At 41.9% G+C, this 26,165-nt stretch overlaps 1 protein-coding gene across 4 annotated transcripts in view; it reads left to right on the top strand.

Moving 5' to 3' along the window:
* Nucleotides 1-26,165, top strand: part of lekr1 (Leucine-, glutamate- and lysine-rich protein 1) — a 65,735-nt gene that overhangs the window by 14,911 nt on the left and 24,659 nt on the right. For 3 of the 4 annotated variants that reach the window (XM_029447253.1, XM_029447254.1, XM_029447252.1), the window contains 4 exons: nt 4,198-4,715; nt 14,694-14,741; nt 16,854-17,017; nt 23,150-23,231. In XM_029447253.1, the coding sequence (XP_029303113.1) occupies nt 4,198-4,715; nt 14,694-14,741; nt 16,854-17,017; nt 23,150-23,231 (812 nt within the window). The remainder of the gene's footprint in view (nt 1-4,197; nt 4,716-14,693; nt 14,742-16,853; nt 17,018-23,149; nt 23,232-26,165) is intronic. The other variant, XM_029447256.1, reaches the window with a different exon arrangement.

Genomic DNA, 26,165 nt, shown 5'->3' with positions numbered 1-26,165 from the left:
TCTGTCCCATTTCTAGTGCTTCATCAAGACACATTTCCAATGCAGGGGAATTCAACAGCGTACAGTGAGAACATTAGGAGCTCACATTTGCTTTAGTAGGAAACCCTGCAAAGACATGAGCATAACACAAAGCAATCAGGATTCAAGTGTCACACTGTTTGTTACTGTGTGTTACTGTGTGTTACTGTGTGTTACTGTGTGTTACTGTTTGTTACTGTGTGTTACTGTTTGTTACTGTTTGTTACTGTTTGTTACTGTGTGTTACTGTTTGTTACTGTTTGTTACTGTTTGTTACTGGTTTGGTTGTTACTGTGTGTTACTGTTTGTTACTGTTTGTTACTGTTTGTTACTGTTTGTTACTGTGTGTTACTGTTTGTTACTGTTGTTACTGTGTGTTACTGTTTGTTACTGTTTGTTACTGTGTGTTACTGTTTGTTACTGTTTGTTACTGTTTGTTACTGTGTGTTACTGTTTGTTACTGTTTGTTACTGTTTGTTACTGTTTGTTACTGTTGTTACTGTTTGTTACTGTGTGTTACTGTTTGTTACTGTGTGTTACTGTTTGTTACTGTGTGTTACTGTTTGTTACTGTTTGTTACTGTTTGTTACTGTGTGTTACTGTTTGTTACTGTTTGTTACTGTTTGTTACTGTGTGTTACTGTGTGTTACTGTTTGTTACTGTTTGTTACTGTGTGTTACTGTGTGTTACTGTTTGTTACTGTTTGTTACTGTGTGTTACTGTTTGTTACTGTTTGTTACTGTTTGTTACTGTGTGTTACTGTTTGTTACTGTTTGTTACTGTTTGTTACTGTTTGTTACTGTGTGTTACTGTTTGTTACTGTTTGTTACTGTGTGTTACTGTTTGTTACTGTTTGTTACTGTTTGTTACTGTGTGTTACTGTTTGTTACTGTGTGTTACTGTTTGTTACTGTTTGTTACTGTTTGTTACTGTGTGTTACTGTGTGTTACTGTTTGTTACTGTTTGTTACTGTGTGTTACTGTGTGTTACTGTGTGTTACTGTGTGTTACTGTGTGTTACTGTTTGTTACTGTGTGTTACTGTTTGTTACTGTGTGTTACTGTTTGTTACTGTTTGTTACTGTTTGTTACTGTGTGTTACTGTTTGTTACTGTTTGTTACTGTTTGTTACTGTGTGTTACTGTTTGTTACTGTTTGTTGCTGTTTGTTACTGTTTGTTACTGTTTGTTACTGTTTGTTACTGTGTGTTACTGTTTGTTGCTGTTTGTTACTGTTTGTTACTGTGTGTCGTTTTTAGGGATGGCAATGTGGTTTGGTCGGTCGGTCGGTCCGTCTCTTTGGTCCAGAATTATATATCTCAACCGTTATGTAAATATATTCATCTTGATTCCAAGACAATGAGTCCCAATGACTTTGGTGATGCCCGGACTTCTTTCTCTATCGTTGGCATGAGCTTTCAAGACAAATGTCTCCACATTTGATTGCCCTGACAGTAGGTACATGCATTCATGTGCACTTCATCCCCTCAAGTTTATGTTTATGATCCAATACCTGCAAGACTGGTGACATTCCCATCAGCCTCAGCTGTACCTTGCATTAGCAAATGTGTTCATGCTCTGCTAAGACGGTGAACAATGTAAACATTACTGCTTAGCTTTGCTGCAGACCTTTTATTCTTGTTATTATTTGCCTGCAATGGATTGAAGTGTACACAGCCTTCTCCTCTTGTAGCATTTACTGTGAGTGCACTGCTCTCCTTCTGAAGTGTTATTCTGGCTGTCTTTCTGTCTGTCATGGCTGTTATAAGACAGACTCCCGCTGTCCTGAAGACACGAGGCAGACATAATCTGCACCTTGACCTGACATGGGTAGACAAGATGCTAACACGAGACGCTGTGATAGATGGGAACAGAGAGAGAAGTTAGATGTGGCTGATGGAGAGGACTGAGGGAGAGAGAGAAGCTCTATCTTCTTAAATGCATCACCGGTCAATCATTTGTCACGTCAAAAGCACTTTCAAGTGTTGCTGTGTTTTTTCTGCCTGTCTCGTCTACCACCCTGTCGCTCTTTTTGATTTCTCTCTTTCTGTGAAGAAGAAGGAAACGAGAGAGGGAGAGGGACGGCAAGGATTCATTCAAAGACACCCATTTCACTGTCTACCGGGGGAAAGACTTTTAAGCAGTGGGTTGTCTTTATTTTGATTTCTGTCCTTCGACTTGCTCGTCTTATCGTGTTTACGCTCTTTGTGATTTAGATTTAGTTGTAGGAACATGAACTGAATATAGATTTCAGTCTTTTGCTTTCATTATTCTCTAAATGTAAATGATGTTGATTTCAATATCGTAAAATCCTTTTATATTGCTACATTCAGTTACTCGTTCTGCTCCCGTCCTGCTCATGGAAGTACATTTTATTTTCATTTTCAGTATTTTAACATTTGAAAAGAAAGCTTATGCAGTATCTGACATTTTGAATTGTCCTGACACAGTAACAGGTTTGACCCTGCTGTGACCCTTTAAATTCTGCTCTGCTCTCTCATCCTCTTAAAAAAGGATGATTTAGACAGGAAGAGAGCAATCACACGCTCCACAGAAAACACCATTACCATCAATCTATGGCGCTGTGGACCCGGGGTCAAAGGGGAGAGGTCACCGGATCACAAAACAAATTAGTTTGTTTATTATTTTTAAGCAAGAATGTACACATGCATGTCTGTTGAAGAGATGTGCTCATTAGAACATGGAGAGTCTGGACTGAGCGCTGGAGGTTTCTTGTCCTTGCACATCAAATTACATGTCGGTAGTTTTTGAGATATTTTGGTCACACTCGAAACAAGTGGATGACCAAATGGACAAAAGCAATCATATGGCCTCTTTCCCTCAACAGCAGTAATGAAATGTTCCCTGTCATCTTCCCAACAATATCAGCTTTGTGTGCACGTTTCTTTCACCTTGTTTACATCATGTAGCAGTCTATTTTGGAGATTTCTGACATGGGAGCTGTCAGCATGTCATCCAAATATCAGCTACCTCTCTGCCACATGGCATCATGAAGATGAAAGCTCCAGGATGTGATCTTATCCCTCATAAAGCCTGAGTGAAGTGACAACAGCTCCAAGAGAACACACTCACATGCACAGAGAAAGAAAGATAATTTTGTGAGATGTTTTTCTAACAGACAGCAGTAAAAACAATATCTGAAGGAGGGATTAGAGCCTCTGTGTTCTCCTGCTTTGAACTGCAGACAGATAAAAGGATGTTTTTGACACCAGCAGTTGCAAGAGATTGTGATGGATGATGGGGCCTGGAGTTGTCAGTCTAAATACTATAGACAGCTTTGATACTTCACTTGTAAAGGCCCCATACAATAAACCATACAAAAGCAAATGCTATTTCTAGACGCATCCTTAATTTCATTCTCTGATACAAAAAGATAAAGCTGTTATTATGTTATATGTATTCATACATTGATTTATATAATATACAACACACTTAAAATACTTAATGCTTACACGGGTAACGTATAATTCGATTATATATACAATATGTTATACTTTGCAACTCATAACTGTGACATAACAAGTCTTGGATGGTGCACATGGGCACAAAATGTACAGTACATGTGTTTCTGATGCTTTTTTTAAATGTATTTATTACTGACTCTCATTTGCAAATGTTTGCATGCAGTGGCTTGTTATATTAGGACACGCACAGGTGTATATTATAACATTAAAAGCAGCGGCATTCCATTTAGGTGAGCAGGCTCCAGAGTATTGTGCATGCTGGATCATGCGCTGTTGTGGTTTACTGGGACACACACACACACACACACACACACACACACACACCAATTGTTAGCTAAATTAGTTTCACCTGTGCTCACCAACAGGAACTAGAAACATTCAGTATCTTTTGATGAAGATGAAGAGGGGGTTTAAAGAGGAAAGGGATCCATTAGAAAAAGGTGATATCAAATTATCCTACGCACTAATCTACATTTAGCAACATGTCAATCAGAACCTGTCAAACCACACCCACACAGTCCTCATGATCTCTAAGGTTTTGAGTGTAAAACTCTTCATGAATAACACCAAAGGAAGTATTTTAGAAGCAAGTACTCAGGGACTTCATCTGTCAGAAGTTTTATAAATAGTTGTACTTCTGTAGTTAATTCTAAATGAATACTTAATTTCCAACTAATTGTGTGTGTTTTCCCCTCAGATGGAGCGCAGTGAGACGGTGTGTCATTACTGCGGTTTAAGCTACCTCATTTTCCACGAGTTTCATCAGCTCCACAGTCGACTGGCTCAGATGGAGGAAGAGCTTCAGGAACTGAGAGAGACCACCCAGAGAGAGAAGGCCCAGCGAGAGGCCCTGGATCTGGGCAGGCTGGAGTGGGAGAGGGCTTTTCACCTGGAGGTGCAGAGACAGACAGAGAAAACCACAGGAGAAGAGCTACAAGAGAGGGACAAAGCCCCAGAGAGCGCTCTGAGAGAGGAGTTTGAACAAAAGAACGAGAAGGAGAGGCTTGAGATGAAAGAGAAGTATCAGAAAATGAGTGAAGAAAAAGAGAGACGACTTAGAAGAGAGCTGGGAGACGTAGAGGCGGAGACACTGAGGAAGCAGCGAGAGCTGGAGAGGAGGACTGAGGAGAGAGAGAAAGTTCTGAGTGACGCTCTTCAAAAGGCCAATAAAAATTTAGAGGAGTTGAGAAAATGCTTCCAACAGCTGGAAGAGAGGTGAGCTTTGTATGTGTTTGTCTGTGCTTCCTGTCCCTGGTGTGAAATGATCTCTAATGCCAGGCTTCATGTGGGCAATTATCCTGCGAGTCACGCTGTTAACACACAAACACACAAACACACTCTCAGACAGATCAGACATCCCACTAGCTTGTGTGTGTGTGTGTGTGTGTGTGTGTGTGTGTGTGTGTGTGTGTGTGTGTGTGTGTGTGTGTGTGTGTGTGTGTGTGTGTGTATGTGTGTGTGTGTGTGTGTGTGTGAATCTCTGACACAGACCTAATGTACAATTATATATTCCACCATCACCTTTAACGCCTCCATCATCCAATACCTTGAGAAGGAAGAATAGATATGTGAGGCTCAGTAAAACTTTTAAACAAGTGAGTTCTTTTTAGGAAACTTTCTGTGAAACGAGACTGTTTTTAAATATTTATTAGGTTTGTTTTGCTCACCAACACACACACACACACACACACACTCACACACACACTGTTGTAAGCAGGGCCTGACTTAAAGTAGGAGGAAACAGTGTGTGTGTGAACACAATGTTTGACAAACATCCTCTTTATTTTATCAGAGGATTGAAAATGTCTTGTATTTAATAAGAAACGTAACAAAGTTTGAACATATTGCTGCGCTGCACTTTGAATCAGTATCCAGTTATGATTCATGAGGGGGCAGGTTGTGTTTTAGTATCAGGATGTGTGGAGGTGTTCGGTTGACGAGAGGTAACCCTGTCACTTTTACAACGACGCAAGGAAGAATATATTGTCGGTAGATGCAAATGTATTTGTGCTCTTTGCAAGACTTCACATGCCAGACATAAAAATAATAATAACTCTTGCTGTGATCTTTATTCCCTCATACAATGTGACTGGACTCGATGATGAGTATAAAAACATGTTTTATGCAATGTTAATTAATGCTAAGCTGGTAGTTCTTCTGTGGAAATGAATTAGCACCTCTAGTGGTAGCCTTTGATAAGAGCACTCCTAACAGCAGCAGCCTGGGAGCTGTCTTGGCATGTTATGGCATCAGCTGCTCTTTAAAGGCGTCATACACTCAGAGCATTCATTTAGCAGCAAGAAACTATTTGCTATGTAAAGATATATTGGAGTTATGTCCTCCTGAGCACTCACACTCATTCTGTTTGTGTTGTAATCTGAGCTTCTCTGTGCTTACATAGCCGGCACTCTGAGCTGTGCTCGTATAGCGGTTACCCCTTTCACTGTTAGCTAACCGCCGCCATGGTGAGAGCCGTGTGGAGGCAATGCCTCAGTCATAGACCAGCTCTGAATTACCTTTAACAAACGGATTATCTTGTAGTGTTACCGGCCTCGAGTCTGCCAAGTTTGTACTGTCCAATCTTTTTAGTTTCATGTACACACGTGAACACATTTAAAGACACGTGCACGGCCGCACCTGCAGCTGGTCGCCAGTGATACCATTAAATAATGAGACGCATACCAATGTTTTGCAAAATAGTTACATATTACGTGATTATAGGAGATAAGTTAGATTCATAAAGTCTCGTAGCTTCTCAGCCATGAGCCAAAGTATTTGGAGGAAAATGTTTTGGTAACACTTTCAATGGGAAAGCAACTGTCAGCACTTTGACACCTGACCTTATAACATGTTTAATGATTCCTCTAATGCCTTATATAAATGTATTTCTTAAAAAGCATGGAATGTAACTCAAGGTTTTCTTCCCCCTACTTATGCACCTGATGGGTAGTGCACACCTTGTTCTTTGGTAGCTGCACATTGCTTTATAATAACAGTGTGTGACATTTTATTGGCTGATTGGTCTGCTCCCTCTCCAATACATTCAGAGATGTTAGTATACTGGGCCATATCAAGTCTGAGTAGGACATGGGGACACTTGATGCTGGCATAAAGTCTTTATTGTACATGTTTGATTGGTGGCTGTTCAGTGTGGCTGGATCTTTATTCCCAGATTCAGAAATTAAAAGACGATTCTTTTCTCCATTGAGAGGTTTTAATAGAGCCGAACACAACAGAGCCGTGTGGCATGTTGTGACTCTTTCCTTTTCTCTTAATTACTTTGCCATCATTCTTTGCTATTTCTCTCCCCACCTACACATGTTCTGTATCTCAGCTAAATGCTACAAGTTCAGTCATGTTCCTGCGACTGTCCGGAGATATTCTAGGGAGTGTGAGTGTACACCAAAAATAGTCTTATAAACAATGTTACATCATAACCATCTATTCGTGTGTGTGTGTGTGTGTGTGTGTGTGTGTGTGTGTGTGTGTGTGTGTGTGTGTGTGTGTGTGTGTGTGTGTGTGTGTGTGTGTGTGTGTGTGTGTGTGTGTGTGTGCGCCCGTCAGGTGTAGAGTTGCACAACTGTAATTTTCACATTTGCACTGCATTGTGGGACTTTTTGAGAGAATTCAGACACTCAAATGAAATGGCGGACAGTAAATATAATATGTAGTGATTTCAAACAGCTGAAACTGTTATTTAAAGTAAATTAGATACATAATGTTGCTTTGTGTGTCGTGAAAACAGGCAATGGGGAGAACGGTGGTGAAGACTAATAAAATGCAGAACTGATTGAAGCCATGACGGCACATATATTGGTCTCTGTGTATAATTTGGGCGATATATAACTATGACAGTACAGGAATGTTAATATGTTGTGTGCTTGTACTGTATGTGCCGGCCACACTGGCTCATATGGCTAACTGGGTTTCAGGTTGTCTGTATGTTGTTGTTGTTGTGTGTGTGTGTGTGTGTGTGTGTGTGTGTGTGTGTGTGTGTGTGTGGTAGACTGCTGAGCCAATCCACTGCTCCAATGTAAGCTGATTATCTCTCACATACACCGCCTCTTTATTGAGCCAAAACACACGCAAACACTCACACTCACACACACACACACACACACACACACACACACACACACACACAAACACTAACACTAACAAACACAGTTGTTCTCTGGAGCCTTGGGGCCAAGCGTGGGTCAGGGGGTCAAAGTTCGGGCAGAGATAATGATGCACGGCACGGTAATGTGTCAGAGGCAAGCTTTGACTGACAGCAGTGGATTCTCTCTCCTGCTCTTTCTATCTATTCCCCCTTGTCCTTTCTTTTGTTCTATCTGTGCCTTTCTTTATCTCTTGCTTTATCTGCTGTCTCAGATGCATTTGTCTTATTTATCTTTATATATCCTTTGAATGTATCCATCTTGTTATAAGTATAAACTAACTCGCTTCTGTCTTTTTCTCTCTGTCGATCCCTAAACACTTACACCAGCAATTTGCCAGTACTTTGCTGCAATTGCACACCGTCACCCACACAGGTGGTAATGAACACATTAAAAGGCAAAAGAGGGAGAGAGAGAAAAGGAGAATGATGGCATGCGAGTGGGAGCTAATGAGGATGTTCTGAATGGCTGGCTACACAGCAGGAGTGTGAGTCTATTGTTATGAGAGATGTGTTTATGATTGACGGCCCTCCCCTCCCGTTCTGAGAGACTGAATACAGATTTGTTGGGAGATTATGTAATTTACCATAAAAGGACAATCGATTGACGTAAAGATTTCCAGCCAGAAGGGAAGCTGGTTTTTTCCGATAGAGTTTTGGACTTTTGCCAGACATCCTGATACACACCTACAGCCGCACATTTAACTACAACACAACCCACACACAGGTTGTCCTGCTTTCCCCCCCGATATCTGACTTCGCTGTTCGGTCCTGTGTTAGCGGGTGGGCGTAGTGGGAGAGCTCCGTTACAACACACTCTCCATACAAACCAAACCTGATTAAAAATGTCACCTGTCAGACAGAGTGTGTGTGTGTGTGTGTGTGTGTGTGTGTGTGTGTGTGTGTGTGTGTGTGTGTGTGTGTGTGTGTGTGTGTGTGTGTGTGTGTGTGTGACAGTTGTATGACAGAAGAAAGCAAGGTGAGAAGGGTAGTAAAGTGCAGAGTGCAATTAAACCTGATTTTAAAATGTCACCTGCGAGACAAGTTCAAACAGAGACGAGCTGGAGATATTTTGATCTGCAGAAGAGGAGAAATAAGAGAGAGGGAGAAGATAAATAGACACGTTCACTTCATTGTGTTACCTTTTCTGCCCGTCTGTAAACACCATTCATGTCAACATCCCAGTAGTCATTTTGACTTTGATATGACATCCAACTTGATGCCAAAGTTTCTCAAAGACAGATAGATAAGAATGTCTCACATAAGTACACTTCACTGCGATAGGAAAGCAATGCAACTGACAAATGTACACTATTTATCTGCTCCCACATGTGCAAAGCTGCCTCTTACTATCCATTCAGGCTGTGGATTACACTCATGGATAGTAAAACTGGAACTCGGCAACATTTGGAGCAAACACTGACGTGTAAAACATGCAAAGAAGAAAAGAAAAAAGCCAAATCAAAGTGAGAAACACAACATTAGAAGGCAGCACATTTTGTTTTGCTTGCTTGCTTTTAAAAGTAGTTATATTTATGGCACACCGTGGATCCACAAGTTCCACTCTTGGTACATCAAGCAAATGTTTTGCAGAGAATCTACGAGGTCTGGCTGTTTCATATTGCATAAGCAGGTCAGTAATATATAATGTGTTGTACTATCTTTATCTTTGTCAGGATTCTGGCAGCAGCTTCTAAAGTTGGTCTTATGGTCGACCATCACAACCGTCTGCCTGACTGGTGATGGAATTGTTTTCTTCTAGGTCAGCTGCAGATATGAGGTCTCGTTCAGTCACAGTCTATGTCTGGATTCCTGTGCAAAGAAAACACCGCGTCTGCAGAGAACACTTTATTCTGCCGTCCTTCTGATGAGCGTCTAATCAAACAGATCTCCTTTTATGTTAATGAATACACAACTGGCATTGCTGCTATTACACCGGTGGTGATGTGCTGCTCTTGCTACACAAGGAAACACCTGTTATTCATGCCAGATGCATTTAATCAACAGTTATAATATCATATGCTGTTCACCTCATTTCCAAGTTGTTGCTACAGGCTGTGAACATTAATTATGCTGCCACTCAAAATAGTTTTTGCTCTCAGCAAACAAAAGGTGATTATAGAGTCATAACTTTAAAAGCTGAATAAAGGATTTAAAATGAGTTGTTGGGTAATGTCAATCAAAACGTAAGACACTGATTAACAGGTATGGATAGACAGAGCTCATAACTGCGGACAGGTTGAAACATATCAACGTGTGCTCGTGAAGATCTGATCATCTATTACCATCTGTTTGCTTCCCCTTGGCTCGCTGCTCTCAGTCCTGATCCAAGTAGTGTGTCTGTGCCTGACTGTGTGTGTGTGTGTGGGGGGGGGTGCATGTGTGTGACTGTTATTTGTGTGACTGTGTATATGTGCACACACTTGTATACACCTGCAATGGATAGAATAGTCACTCGTGTGCATTGTAGCAAAAAAATATACTTGGCAGTTATGAAGAATAAATCATACAAATTAGTTTGAGCCCACACACACACCCACACACACACCTGGGACTGGATTGATACAGTGATAAGAAAACGTGCAGGTGGGAGTGAAGTAGACACAAATGATGGATGACAAATACAAAGGCATCCATCTGTAACTAGGAAGTACTTCATGGTAAATGAGTTACTTACTCATGTGGTTTTATTTCAATTTCGGGTTTCCACTAGCAACCACAGAAACATACACAAATCAATACTCTCTCAGTGCGTGTGAGTGTGTGTGTGTGTGTGTGTGTGTGTGTGTGTGTGTGTGTGTGGTGTGTGTGTGTGTGTGTGTCAGGTCTACTGTGTAAAGAGTCAAACAGCCTTAAAAGCCAGCATGTGAGGTATTAGCACAGGTCCAATTTCAAGTTCACATTACCACATCAAACACACACACACACACACACACACACACACACACACACACACACACACTGCTGTGTCTGTGTCGTTTGTACTTTAGTTGCATTGCAGAGGAACTCCCTGGTAGAAGCTGACCTCTATTGAGTTCTGATGGTGGCTCATGACAACAAGATAAACAAAAACAACGATATTAATGTGTGTGTGTCAAGAGCACCCACACACACACAAATGCGCAATATGATAAAGTTTATATGGTAATCAACAATAACATTATGGAGCAGTAGCATAGCAACCCCGACATACGGATGAAACGGAGATGGGTAGTTTTTCTGGATTTGAATTAAATTTGACAAGCTGGAGGACAAAGGCTTCCTCAGATCCTACGAGTTCATTCAGTTAGCTATCATATCATATCATTGTTTGTGCTTGTACATGTTGTGCTTGTTTTGATGATCACAATCATTGTCATGGCATCCCTGACATGGTAACCAGATCATTTGAAAACAAAATATACACAGACAGGTGTCACACTACACACACAGAACATTGCTGTAAAGGATTACGCTTAATTGACAGGCATTGGCTGATTTAATTACAACTACTTAAAGTCATTCATACACCATGTGTGTGTGCGTGCGTGTGTGTGTGTGTGTCTCTGTGTGTGTGTGTGTCAAAGTAAAATGTCTTTTAGCTTTGAAAGTCCTGACATTGTGTTGATCAAAACTGTCTTTTAACTCACACGCATGCGCACACAGCGGGGGAACAGATGACACTTTGATGAGAGTAAGCTTTCATGTCACTTCTAATGATGACAGGAAATACAAGCACACACTCACTTAAATATGCAACCACATTTACACTGACATGCACTCATAAGTTATCACTTAGATCTATATGTAATGTACCCTGACCAATGCCACCAGGCCTTGAACAGTGCATCCGTGTCCCAGCTCCACAAGAGCCTCACTGTCGGGGTGAGATGGGCTCTTGTGGCTGAACGAGGAATAACAGCACATTTATTTGTGGCTTTACTGATGATTCACACAAAACATGAAGCAGAAAAATGTTAAACTCGTAAAACAATATGTTATATTAATATCTATTGAATTGTTTGTGATCGCAAACAATTAAATCCAGTAAATTAAAAAAGCTATTATTTTTAGATGCTGGTTGATTTGCATAATCAGACATGAAAGGGAAGGATGTCCCAAAGTTAAGGGCCAGAAATAGTCAAAATTGCAATCACCCTTGAGTTTTAGCCCGTAGCAGAAACTCTGATGAAAAGACATAATGTCACAGAACACTCTGTTCTGAGACTTGGCGCTGAAAATAAGCCTGCTAGCTTTGTAACGATGACCTTCAGTCCAAATCTCTGAAAATATGAAGGAGCATGAAACTGGTAAACTCTTTGACACATACACTCGGTAGGTCACGATAACACTGTGGCTGGCAGATCAGTGTGTGTGTGTGTGTGTGTGACATGTCCTGATGAGGCAGTTGATTTGGGCTGCTGGTAGGGGGTACTCTAATCTGGCACGCACTCGCTGGCACTGTGCTACCTAGTTATTTCACTGACAGCCATTGCCCTGGGAACAGGAGCTCACACACACAATGTACACACAGATTCGTATACAAAACACACACACAATTTATTACACACACACGCACACGCACACACGCACACACACACACGTCTCGAGGCAATGTTCTTTCTGATCTCGCTTTGGGAACTGTGGGGACAGATGGGTGAACAGTGGGAGTCTGGGCTTCCATCACTCAAAAAGCAAAGGCATGCACGCACAAATACACATATTTCACACACACACAAACACACACACACACACACACACACACACACACACACACACACACACGTAAGCACACACAGGATCACAGGCTCACACTGACTTGGTCAGAAAGTGGTAAACATACAAACAGACTAGAAACATTACGGAAACTAACTTGTTCTGTCTCAAGCACACACACACACACACACACACACACACACACACACACACACACATACGTACACACACACATAGAGGATTACTAGAAACATGCTCACCCCACACTGCTCTCAACCGTCCCTCTACATGCAGCTATTACAGACACAGTCTGTCACACAGATAGAGAGGAAACATGTTTGTTTTTTATTATTTTATTCTTATTCTTTATTTTACCTTTTTTTTTTAACCAGGATATTCTCAGGCCTTAATAGCAGCATAAATATAAAACAAACACAGAATCAACATTCATAGAGCAAGAAAAGGACAAAACAATGAAACTTTGCATTAAAGCAATTGTTTTGTTTTGTCGATTTCAGTCACACACACACACACACACACACACACACAAATATAAACAGTGACTTGTCACAAATGAGAATGCAAGCAGCACAGCATGAAGAAAGAATTCATATTAAATTGACCTTTAAGTTTAGATTGTCTTTACATAAGAAGCTCGCGTTGTAACTGTATTTACATTATGATGGCAGTTAATTCTCCACTTCTCACCATCGTGTACACGTCTTTCTGTTGTATGTGTACTTCAATGTGTCGAGCAGGACAAGGCTATCTGTGTGTAACATCCTATAAATATGTAACATATTTAAAAGATTCACTTCTCATGCTTGTAGTTTATGATACAGTTGTTATATGCTATCGATAGGAGCCTGTTTGCTTTGTATATTAGCATATATTAAATGTTTTTACTGCAGTTTATTTAACTACATCAGTCTGTGTGTCCACATGAATGTGAAGTAATTTGTTTTCCACTCGGCTGTCACGAGGCGCGAGCACAAGTTGAACAGCGTCTGCAGATCAGTTTCCCTAACACGCCCAATACAGCGGTAATAAACCGTGTAATAAGAAGAGTACTGGCAGAGGGAAACTGAGGCAAGGACTGATCGTACCTTATTAAAACTAGTTCTGGACAGTATGTACTGGGTTACTTTTACCTCTCAATGATCGCTATAGGATGTTTCTTTCCTGTGTTGCATAAACGATGATGGAGTTGAAGAACATTCTTGTTTATCTTAGCAGATTCTTCGCACAGAGCCGATGAATGAGTTTGAAAGTGTTGCCAATAAGCAGAAAGGCAGGATCGCTGCTTCTCATGTAAATGATCCACTTCTTGATTAAACTTAGTCATGATTAGTACCTGTCTTTAGTCTCTATTCGTCGAGCGGGATGAGTTCTCTGTGTCCAGGTCACGCAGTGTCGCTGTTTGTTCATGAGTCCGGTGACATTGCTGGAATCTGTCGGTCAGATTTGCTCCTGCATGGAATCAATCATGCTGAAAGGCAGTGTGGAGTAAGTGTCCGCCCCAATACCCGCACTCTCGGTATGTCTGAGTGGCAGTGTTGCCAGATCAGAATGACAGTTTTCAGCCCATTCACAGCGTAAAACACACCCAATCCAATAAAAAGCATCTCAAATCATAACCGTTAAACCATCACAGGTGTAATAGAAAACAAATAGAGTCGAGCGGTTTATATTATTTACTTAAAGGAGTAAATAATGTTGTATATTTGTGTTTTTCTAAATCCCGGCAAATGTTGACAAAATATTTCTCCAGCAGATTTAATGTAAGTTGCCCAATCTGGCAACATTGACGAGCAGTCAGGAGCATGTCATAAACTTTAACTTCATGCCTGCAGATTATTGTTGGTGATAAAAGTGTTTTATTGCCGCCAACAACTGGATTGTGGTGTTGCAGTAGAGCGTAGTGAATGATGGGATACTCCTCGCTCTGATACGTCTGCAGCTCATGAATATGCACCTCTAACGTGGGGGATAAGGACAGATCATGCCTGTACCTCCAGACTCCTCTCCTCGCACTTTGAAAGTAATTCACTTACTTTATTCTTTTTTTATCTGTAGTTTGCACTTCTATGCTATTAATTCTTGAATTATCTGGAGATGAGCAGGGGAGGGGGGGGGGGGCATATCAATTACCTCTGAGGTACACTTTAATTTTTCATCTTATTCCATTTCATCTCGATCATCCTCTGCTCTCTATCATTAAAGTTGCATCATCTATAAGCTCATTTTACCCCATGGGAGTACAGTGGCATTACGTTAGGCTTAGGTTCTCTAATGAGTCAATATTGCTCGCGGCTCTTCACCCTCTTTTTCTTCTACAGGCTGGCAGTAGCGGCTTCCACGAAGGAGGAGGCAGAGCAGTTACTAAGGTAAGGAAACAACCAGACAGAGAAGAGACAAAGAAAAAGACAATGAGAGAGTGGGGGAGGGGGGGGGGGGAGGGGGAGGAGGAGGGTGATGTGATAAAGGTGGAGTAAAGCCAAAGCAGGACCGAGATGAAACACAAAAACAAAAACTGGAGAGAGAAAACAAAGCATTCGTCGGCATCATCCCTGATTGGCTGTCAGCTCCTTGACCAGATGCATGGCAGGAAGGCCGGGGCAGATGGGAAACAACTGTGTGAGATGATAGAGGGGAAACAATAAAAGAGGGAATGGAAAAGCAGAGGAGAGAAAGTTAATTCAGCTGACCCACTGGTTATTTCCTGGAAATAAAGAGAGAGATTGAAAGAGACGTGACAGGAGAGGAGCAGAGGAGAGTGGGAGGGAAGGAGATGAGAAGTGCTTTTCAATCAGGCCACTGACGGTGGAAGTCGCTAAATGAGTAAACCATCGAGTGAGCGAACGCATGCAGTCTCTTTCTCTCTCTCTGTTCTTCACTATCTTAGCCTCATCACCTTTGACAGATCTGGCTCATATCTGTTCCTCCATTTGGTGCTGTGAGCCTTATGATTTATGTCATCTGACATTATAAAACTGGCTCTCGTGACAGGCCATGCCTGTGCTCTCCCCCACTCCGCACGCACTCACACACACACACACACACACACTCTCAGGAATCAAGGAGAAGCTCAAAGGCCCCCCCCTCTCATCCCGTCTCGTCTTAGACTCCGTTCATTTTTGATCACCTTAAGCCACAAACCCTGGAGAAGAAAAACAACAACCACTCAACCCCGCTGAGCTCCGAAGAACTGTAACAGTCACTTTGCACGCGAGACCCAACCATGTACACGACTGTCTGTGAGTAAACAGGCTCGTGTGTGTTCGTGCAGGTGTGTGCGTACCTGTGTGGAACTGCATGTGTGCCCCCCCGTTCCTGCAATGTGTCCGTGTGGCTCTCGTGTGTGTGTGTGTAAAAAGGAAGCTGTTCAGTGTGCTCTCGCCCACATGTTCCTTCAAAAGTGTTCTTAGAAAAACAGAATGTTCTATTCCAGCACAAAGTTTTCCACGTCAACGCTTTTTGCATGGACTTGTGACTTGATTGAGCGCGCGTGTGTGTGCACGTATGTGTGTGTGTGTGTGTGTGACTCGGTGAGCTGAGCTAGTGATCTTTCATGTTGCTCAAAGTACTTTTCGTCTGAACATATTTCTTTGAGAGCGAGAGAGATGGAGGAGAGAGAGGGGCAAAGGCAGAGTGCTGTAAAACATGGCTGCGCCCTTCTTCTAAGGACACGGTGGTTACATCCGTCCTCAGTTTCCCTTTATATTATATTATATACTCCTAAATTCATCTATTTGACTTTTTCCCTCTGTTAATTGTGAATGTCTCTTCCTGCATGTTATTAACTCCCTGCATCTGTGTAAATCTACAATTAACAAGATGAGTGTGCAAGTCATTTAACAGCGTTTCATACAAATGAATTGTATTAAGTGCCACTTCTAACTTGTTCAACCTTTGCTTTATATTTTCAAAGCCAGGTGATTTGCTTAATATAAGGAAAGAGTCCCCGTGTACCTGGTTTCTTTTATTCTTACGACAGCAGTCACTATGTTTTAGGGTTGTACGTCTCCTTCTTGAATCTGTTCCGTGCACACTAAATGCTTGTGCAGTCTATATACTCTACATCTGTCTCACACGTTTAAATGTCACAAAGGTACTTTGGGATCAGTTAGTCACACTGAAACTTCATTTAGTAGCTTCAACATGCAGTAAACTTTGAATACAGCATTTACAGCAGAGCATTTCTGAAAAAGAGCAGACTGTACCTTCTGTGACGGCACTCCCTGGATAGGTCTTCTATGGCCCGAAGAATTCCAGCTACAACCCCACCTTTATTGGCTAATGTTGTCTTATTCACACACTTGTCACTTTAACAGCACTTGCCAACAGCTACCTAGTTGGCTGTTAACAATACTGTCTCGATCTTTATGTGCCAGCTCCCATAATTCTTTCAAACATGTTAGCCATCTGTGACGTAGCAGTGAAGTGCTGTCAATCTATTGAGACAAAACAATGAAATGCTCTGTGTTCGTGTGTGTCAGAGGAGTGTGTGTGCGGCAGCAGCGGGCCCTGCGAGCGACTCTCTCCGTGCTCCGATCCTCTGGAAGTGAGCTCACAGATGTACGGGGTTTCCTCAGCCAGCAGATGGGGGTCTGGCAGGCCTTCAGATCTCAGATACTGCAGCACAGCTCACAGGTGTTCTCAGGTAACACACACACACACACACACTTAAGGAAGTACAAACAGATAGTGAGAAGCAGAGATTTAGATGGATGAGTGTAATTTAGAAGACAAAGAGTGTATATTACATAATGCAGATCTGGAGCAGACATGAAAGAGAGATGTTGGAAAACAAGGCGGCAAAGAGAGTTGAGCATATAATCCCTCATCAGGAGTAAATATTAGTTCAACTCTCGCGTGGACTTGTTTAGTTCTAAAGGAAGCACACACAATAGATGACAGAGTGTGTAAGTAAACGTGTGTTAACAGTCGCTACACAAATGCTGAAACTCTATACATTTTAAAGAGACTACAAGCAAGAGGAGCAGAACTGCAGGCTGCGTGTGAGAGAGCTAACCCCCGGCTCACCTCATGGGTGGGTCTATTTCTCTCCGCTGCACGTTCCAAACAGCTGCCTAGTGTGAGTGAGTGAGTGTGTGTGTGTGTGTGTGTGTGTGTGTGTGTGTGTGTGTGTGTGTGTGTGTGTGTGTTACGGAGAGAGAGAGGGAACGAAGGAGACTTTCATAGGAAGAAGAGGAAGAAAAAGAAAGCGGTCTGCTGTTTGTATTGATGCCGTGTGAGTATGTGTTTGTTCAGTGGCGCGAGCATGAAAGGCAGCTGCTGCACGAATCAACACATGCAATAAAATACACACCCAGGAATGCACACACACAAACACACACATATGTATATAACCACGTATGCACATAAAACATATGATGACAGAAACTTATATCTTCTCCCAAACAAATCTACACGCTCAGACACTTATATATAAGTATATATATATATATATATATATATATATATATATATATATATATATACTTCATCCTGTTGTGCGCTGTACTCAGATCTACATTAAGTCTTGTGTGTCGTGTCTTGTCTCCCAAAATGCAACGATTTGTAGTTCCCTGCAGCAGCTGGCAAATGTTTTGTTGTGATGAGTCATTTCTTTCAAGATGCCATTTTAAAAATTGTATTTACTTATTTAGCCTCACTTTCGTTTTGTTGCTCCGTGTGTTCACGGATCACAAAAGCACAAAGCAGGTCAGAGTAATAAATGAAAAGACAAAGCACATAACTCCAGAGGGGCAGGATAAGCACAGAGCGTAACAACGTGAACAATCAGCAATCAGCACGGGACGCACAGACAGCTGTGATCAATACACGAATCAATGCATCAATCTGGAGCTGTAATTAGCAATTATATGAAGTATTGATGAATCGTTAACCCTTAAAATGTTGTAAAATAGTGACTAATGGCCATCATAGTTCTCTAAAGCCCAAGGTGATGTTATATATATTAAATGTACGATCACATGAGACAAAGAAAAGCAGCACATTCTCCCAAAGGAGAAACTGGAAACAGGTAATATTGCTTGAAAAATGCAACTATCCAAGTAGTTGCAGATGCTAGCTACTCGCCTTAGACGTACATCAATCTATTGTAATAAATATATCGCAACATTTAACGTTTGATAGATGTGTTTGTGCCGTGTATCCTGAACCCAACCACGACGTGTGAAAACCTTTGGGCCTTGTTGGACAGAGTTGCAGACCTCTACAAAGCGCACGCCTTAGCCAGTCACCTGCATATAACTCCTAACTGATATGGGCGTTCACTGGCTTTTAAACCGTGCTACCTGTCTATCAGCGTTCTGTGGTTAGCGTCAAACAGCAGAAGAAAGGAGAGAGGGGGGGGGGGGGGGGGGGGGGAGAAGACCGAGAGAAACATAAGGAGGTTGCCTAATGTGAACAGATGAATGTGGTTTATGGTTAGGTGGAGAAGAAAAGGGAGGAGACGAGAAAACAACCTCAAGGGATGTGGAATTTTACAGAGAACAAGACGAGCACTGAGAGCCGAGGGAGTAGAAACATAAATGATCTCTGTTCACTTTGTGCAGATGTCAGAGGCTGACTTGTACAACTTGATTTGAAGGTGGCGGACGGAGATTGTGTGTGTGTGTGTGTGTGTGTGCGTGTGCGTGCGCGTGTGCGTGTGTGTGTGTGTGTGTGTGTGTGTGACCGATCCCTGAACCACAGCCATCTGCCAACACCCTGGGCTATCCTTAGACTGTATGGTATCTATTTTCCCGGAAGCCAACTTTGTGTGTGTGTGTGTGTGTGTGTGTGTGTGTGTGTGTGTGTGTGTGTGTGTGTGTGTGTGTGTGTGTGTGTGTGTGTGTGTGTGGGGGGTGGGTGTGTGTGGGTGACAGCAGCAATTTAAAAAAACATCAAATATGTTCTCTGTAAAGAGGTTTTTTTCCTACCACCTCTCTGTCCAGCACTCTCCCTGTCTGTCAGTCTGTCAGTCTGTCAGTCTGTCAGTCTGTCTGTAGTATGACTGCACTATGTCATACCATACTTTATATCCTGTTACGTAAATGTTCATGTAAGAGAAGTATCTGTTGCAACATGCATAAATCCTTCAAAGATTAGTGGACTTCTTTAGAAAGTGAGAAACTGAATCAGCTTTATTGTATTTAGTGTGTGAACGTAGGAGTTTGAGTTTTTCTTCATTATAAACTATTACATGTATTTATATCTGTACATAGTAGTAAATGTTCATGTGTATCTTTGCTGTTTATGTCTATTTCTGTGGAAGTACATTGAAACAAAAACTCAAATTCCTCGCACGTGCACAAACTAACTTGCCCAATTGAGCTGCTTCTGATTCAGTTGATGCTTTTATGTCAAGGAATCCGTTTATATGGAATGCAGTCTGTGAAGCCTTCAATGATTTATGCATGTTGCAACTTAAATTAATATATAACAACAACACAACAGCAGCGTGTGCAGAAGGGTGCTGGAATAAATAAGGAATTATTCATTTAACAGGTTGCTTTATATACATGAGGGAGTTGGATCTGTATACAGCGTGCTTACATTCATATCGACAGAGATTACATGTTAATAAAACCAGTGTATGAACTATGAAAATATGAAATGTTCTTACATCAAAGTACAGTGGATGTTTGGTGTAACAGGGTTATTGACAGTGTATGATCGCACTGCTCCACAGAGCGACGGCCTGCGGGGTAAACACTTCTTGTGTATTGTGATCAGTGTACTGCAGTGCAGTCTGTATCTAAAGTCGAGCTAACATGAGTCACTGTTATCAGATCTTATCATAAAACCTCACGTTAAAAACTTTGGCACTACTTTGTCTCTGGGAGGACACATGTTGAATTCCACAGCTGCGCTCCTCCAGGTCTCTGCGATCCAGAACTTCCACAGCATTTTCCATTCTGCTGTGGTTTAGATGTTGGTATTGCTTTTATGATGCATAGTAAACAAGGCAGACACCCAAAAATGTTTGTGGTACTCAACCACTTGAATGTGATATTATAGTTATATAGACTCTCGTAAGAATTCCAATGTGGAGCAGTTTGTGAGTTATTGGTAACTGTAAAGGTAATTTACAGGGTTGTGCAGAACACAGGGAGCTCCTCGTACAATGTCAACCCCGGCACAACCGGAGGCGCCGGGTGTGTCTCTGTTGGTTAAGTGTTGGAGCAATTATTGTGAATTGCAAATTATTTCATGTTGAAATTAGTTAATTTATGTTTATGTCTATGTTACTGCAAAACATAGTAAAATGAAAGTGACGACTCTCTCCTCTTCCTGGAATCTGTTTACGATAATATCTGTAAAAAACTAAATATGTATAACACGGAAACTCTCAGTAAAGCCAGTTCCTGTCGCAGTTTATGCGCCACTTGTGACGCGCTTCAGTGTATTTGTTGGATGTTTTTGCTACAGACAAATCTGTGGCATCACATTTTGTCCTCAGAGACTCGTTGCTGCACCTGGCTATGATGATTATGTTGCTGATTTGCCATAAATATCTGAAGCTATTAGCTATTCTCTGCACTCCAACCCCTCCCTTAACAGTGTTTAAGTTAGTTTAAGTTGTACTAGTTACAGTAATGGCATCATTTCAGCGACTTTACAGTAAATGAACAAGTGAAAGCAACCTGCCAAGTAACAATACTGTAAAACCTATACACTACCCTGGTGGCCAGCTGCCAGGTAAGTTGCTGTAGTATTTACAGCCACCTTGTTACACTGTGTGTGTCTGTGTTTAAGCACATAATAGAAGCACCGGAGAGAAAGTCAGACTGGCGCTCTCATTGCAAAGTCTTTCTGCTCCATCAAGTATTTATACAACTATTTCTGTTTGGACGCGTCTGGTACTCTGTGTATTTGTGAGAGGGTGTGTTTCTTGGTGCTGCTTGTGTGTCTTTCTGCAAGTGGTTCATTTTGTGTGTGTGTGTGTGTGTCTGTGTGTGTGTGTGTTGCTTTAGCCTGGCGGACCTAGTCATGTCACAGTGACCAGAAAGCAATTATCGGTGTATTGCTGCTTTGAGCTGAACCTTCTACACTCCCGTCTTCCTGCTGAGAGAGAGAAAGAGAGAAATAAGAAAACAAAGTCACAGAAAGAGAGGAAGAGGAAGAAATGCATGAAGAGAGACTGAGAGGTGAGAGACAGCGGAGAGACGGACGAAGGGGAGAAAAACAATGAGGGAGAGAGCAAGGAAAACAAAAACTCAGAGGAGTAGAATGTCAGGTTGACATTGCTGGATCAGTTTGAGAGCTGTCCAGAGCCAATGCGCCCTGCTGCAATGCTGTGAAGGACCCTCACAGGCACCGCTCTCAATATACAGTAGACACATACATGCACAAAGCACACACACATACAAACACATAACACTTCTTTGACACGCTCCACTATCCACACTGCCAGCCTGTCCGAATGCAAACAACTAGTCAGACACACACACACACAGACTGGGCTTTGTAAAACAGCAAGGAAAGTGCTAATGCTAATGCTAATGCTAATATAACCATTTTTTTCCTTTATCTTAACTAAGATTTTTATAGAAGATCTATTGCAAATACCGCGTAAAGAAAATGCATAGAGCAGGCATCCTCTTTCATAATAATGTGTCGAGATGTTTGATGAATCCTTCTGCACGTACCGTCCCTGTCCCTAAATGTAAAGCACAGGGTGGTACTGAAGGGATGTGAGAAGTGAGAAGTTGGGGATGATTATCATCATTGGAAGCCTTTCTTATTTTATGTATCTCACTTCTACTTGAAGACAGAAGCCATTATGCAAATATGTCTAGCAAAGACAGTTACCTGTACAACAACAGTGGTGTTTCCAGAAAATAGTGGCGTGTCTTGAGTTATTAACTATTCAGACTCTGAACTTAAGTGCTTTCTCCTGCGTGATATCCACTCCTGCCTGCAGCTGCAGTAAGTCCAGTCTGTTTCTGGCCTCACATGAAGCCTTTATATTGCAGTTAAAGCCTTTCTTCCAGCTCTGTCTTTTAATAAAAATGCTTTCATTCATTCAAGCAAGTAGAAATGTGTCCTGTACAGCCGACAGCATGCATCTTCCAACGTTTCCAGTCCTTCATTCTCTGCTAAAGGACTACTGTGTGTGTTAAATGTGTATTTGCATCTTGCTTACTTAATGTTTTCTTTCTTTAGTTGTATCTCGTTGTTGTATACACTTTGTACCATAACTGTCATAAGGGGACATTGGGCAGACACTGAAGGGAGGAAACGGTAGCAATACAGCAGCTACTTTGTGTCAGACACACAACAACAAAGACGGAGGTGTACAGTTTCATGGTTTCCCTCGAGCACAAACTCCCCCGTCTTCTCAACACGCTCCCCTCCTTCTGCGCTCCCTCAGTTTTTCATTTTCATCTGCTTCCTGTGTCTCAATTTCCCACCTAGTGTTTTTGTTTAATCCCACTGTATTTCTCCCTCTTCCTCCTCCCCTCTTGTTTGAGCTACTCTCATGTTTCTGTCTGGAACGTCTGTCTTTCTTTTGTTCGTCCTCCTCCTCCTCCGCCTCTTGTTTTGTTTCTCCTTCCAGTCCTGTCACTCTCGTCGATAGATTCCTTCGGTTTAGGGTTCCCGCCTTTGCTCAAGTGTGAAGTAACAATGTGATAGAAAACTCTGCCGACTGTACCTGTCCGTCTCTTTCTGTAAATGATACAGTGTAACAGCCTCTGGTGACAAGCTTTGTAATCTGTGTGTGTGTGTGTGTGTGTGTGTGTGTGTGTGTGTGTGTGTGTGTGTGTGTGTGTGTGTACAGTGCTGACAGAGGAGCTGAAGCATTCCAGTGTGGAGTTACACAAAGTGAGAGAAGAGAAAGAGCTCCTAACTCAGCAGCTGATGTAAGTGTCTGCAGTACGTGGTAAAAAAAACACACACTCACACTCATATACTAAAAAAAAAATGGGGACGCAGGTGGATTTTGGTATGTGGAATATGCCGGGTGAAGAGCAGGTCACCGCAGGGATTGGCTCTTTGTATAATGTTCCTCCACCAATCAAAACCTTCTGAATAGCCCCACCGGCACAGCCCAAACCAGGAAATGGTCACCTTCCACATACCGGCCTGCTAAGCTGCAACAACAGAGGGTTTGACTTGTATACACTCACACAGAGGTCTAGTCAGGGGTTTAGAACATCAGAGGAAACAATGTTCCTGTGGCTTGCTTATGACCAAACGCTATTAGTTCAGACATTTTGCAGCTTCTTTGCCTTTTTGTTCCCCTTTTTTCCCTGTGCCTGCACACACACACACACACACACACACACACACACACACACACACACGCGCACACACACACTACTTTTGAGCCGTGCTAATGGCATTGCTCTATTGACGTCGATGGGTTTGTCGGTCGATCGGCCACTTTGGCCTAGACTGAAATATCTGCAACATTTTGCACAGACCTTCACGGTCCCTTAGAGGATGAATCCTGCTGACGTTGGTGGTCTTCTATCTTTTACTCTAGCGCCACCATGAGGTTGAGGTTTTTTGTGAAATGTCTTTACAACTATTGGATCGACTGTGATTAAATTTGGTCCGCGCACTCGTGTCGCCCTCAGGATGAATTCACTTTTTACTCAAACTTTAATCTGGTCGAAACTTTGAATTTGTCCAATAATTTAGTTTGTGACTAGCTACCTGCAAAACTAAAGACATTCCTAGCAGCTGTTCTTTTGGTTTGGTAGTTTGCAGAGTAGCGAATGTTAGCATGCTAAAGAGCTAAACTAGGAATGTGAACATTTACCTATTTTCAAGTAGTGAGTTTCAAACGGATCATACTCTATAATCATTATAATAAATGTAACATTTTACTTAAATATACCATATAAATCTCCTGTGTTTTGTGTGACCCCATGTTGGGTTCTGACTCCAAGTTTAAACTGTTATCCTCAGATGTAATTACGTCCTGATGCTCTCCAGGTGCTTCCCCAGGGGGTTTCCCAGTGTACACCTGCATATTCCAGGCATAGCTGAACGGAGCATCACATGCTGCCCATATTTTCTTACCGTATTGGTCCAGTTTGTTTGGTATGTTGTCTGAAGGGGCAGCACCAACAACATGCAACGAGTCGTTCATCCACAGTCGTGCGAGGGCCTGGGCTATAAAGAAAGGGTCATCCCTGGACCCACTTGTCCCGTACATCCTGTATTGCTGCGAGTTGGTCACGAAGCGTGTTACACAGGAGGAAACATGGAAAGTCTTCAGATACATGGTGCACTTCCAGTGTCGGCGTTCCCAAGGCTCTTCTTTTTGACAACGCAATGCAAGTTCAAGTGGGGACAGGGACCATGACACTTTCCATTTTATTTAAAGGCAACGTGACCACTCTTGGAGACCGAGAGAGAACAGAAGAGAGTCTCATTCTGATGCCTCATCATCATCCTCCTCCTCCTCCTTCTTAACATCTCCCTGCGTCTCAGACACATTACCCTCTGTGTCGCTTCACAATGTCTCGGAAAGAACTGATAAAAACCTCATTGGCAGAAAACCTTTGATTCGAGCACACAGAGAAGTGTTTTATAAGACTGCAGGACAAACCTTTATATGTTCCTCCCCTATGTTGTGTCCTCGCAGGATATTTCCCCCCATGGTTTGGGACACTATATAGGTATGGTTATGTTTACCCAGTTGTCCACAATAAATAAGGTAAAGTAAAAAAAAGAAAATGATGTCATGCACTTATGATATTAAACATTAAATGAGGGTTAGGTAGATTATTGTCAGCACAGGAACATGTAATATCTTTAGTTTGGAATAAAACCAGCCTGAAGGCCGCTGTACTTCTTAACCACAGAAGTACTTACTCCACGGACACGTATGCAGTTTCTGTAACAAATCGCTATCTGCTGTTATGAAACAATAACACTTGAGCTGATCACTGTTTAGGTCAGCTTTGGTCATCCATTAAAAAAGTGTTTTTACTCCCCAAAAATTCCAAATGGATAAATTATTCCACATTTGGTCATCTCCTGACACTTGTTTGCTCTGAACAACTGGCAACCTTTACCAATGTTTGCACACGTCTCACATTCTGAGTTACAGTGTTGTTTTAAAGCTTTTTAATGACCTCATCCATGATATCTCACTAAATGAACCACTTTAAAGGTGCACACACGGACACACACACATGGGCAAACACCCACAGAAATAGACGAAAACACAAACATCCAAAGGGAGTGGATGTTAAATGTTACTGCTATCCGATTATCAGCACATTAAAGGACTACTTGACCTGACAGACTGCAGATGAAGCACTCATTTGCTCACTAATGTTTCCTCCTCCTACCTCTTTAACCTCCATCAGTCTCTCTTTTTCTCTCCCAAATCTTTTTGTAATACATCTTTGTTGTTGACCTTTAGAAATAACTGTTTTTGCTCTGGTTTTTTTCTTACTCTATCTCTCTTATCAGTTACAAAGTGTTCAGTTATTTGAAGAGACTGTCTAATGCAGAGTGTGTGGGGGGAGTTGAATTTATGTCTGTGCATCGGTGATTTTTGATAAGATCATTTAAGCTCAGCAACATCCCTTACCAATTAATATAAAGCATGGAAATAATTCAATTCCAAAGTGTGTGTGTGTGTGTGTGTGTGTGTGTGTGTGTGTGTGTGTGTGTGTGTGTGTGTGTGTGTGTGTGTGTGTGTGTGTGTGTGTGTGTGTTGCACGTCCAACCAATTCAGGGATCAGGAATGAGACGGAGAGGATGGAGAGATGTTTGCAGTTACACACGACCCAACCAGACACATGGACATATGCTATAGAGAGAATCAGCCC

This window comes from Cottoperca gobio, chromosome 13 (genome assembly GCF_900634415.1).
Source record: "Cottoperca gobio chromosome 13, fCotGob3.1, whole genome shotgun sequence".
Lineage (NCBI taxonomy): Eukaryota > Metazoa > Chordata > Actinopteri > Perciformes > Bovichtidae > Cottoperca > Cottoperca gobio.
This window is presented reverse-complemented; position numbering and strand designations above follow the sequence as displayed.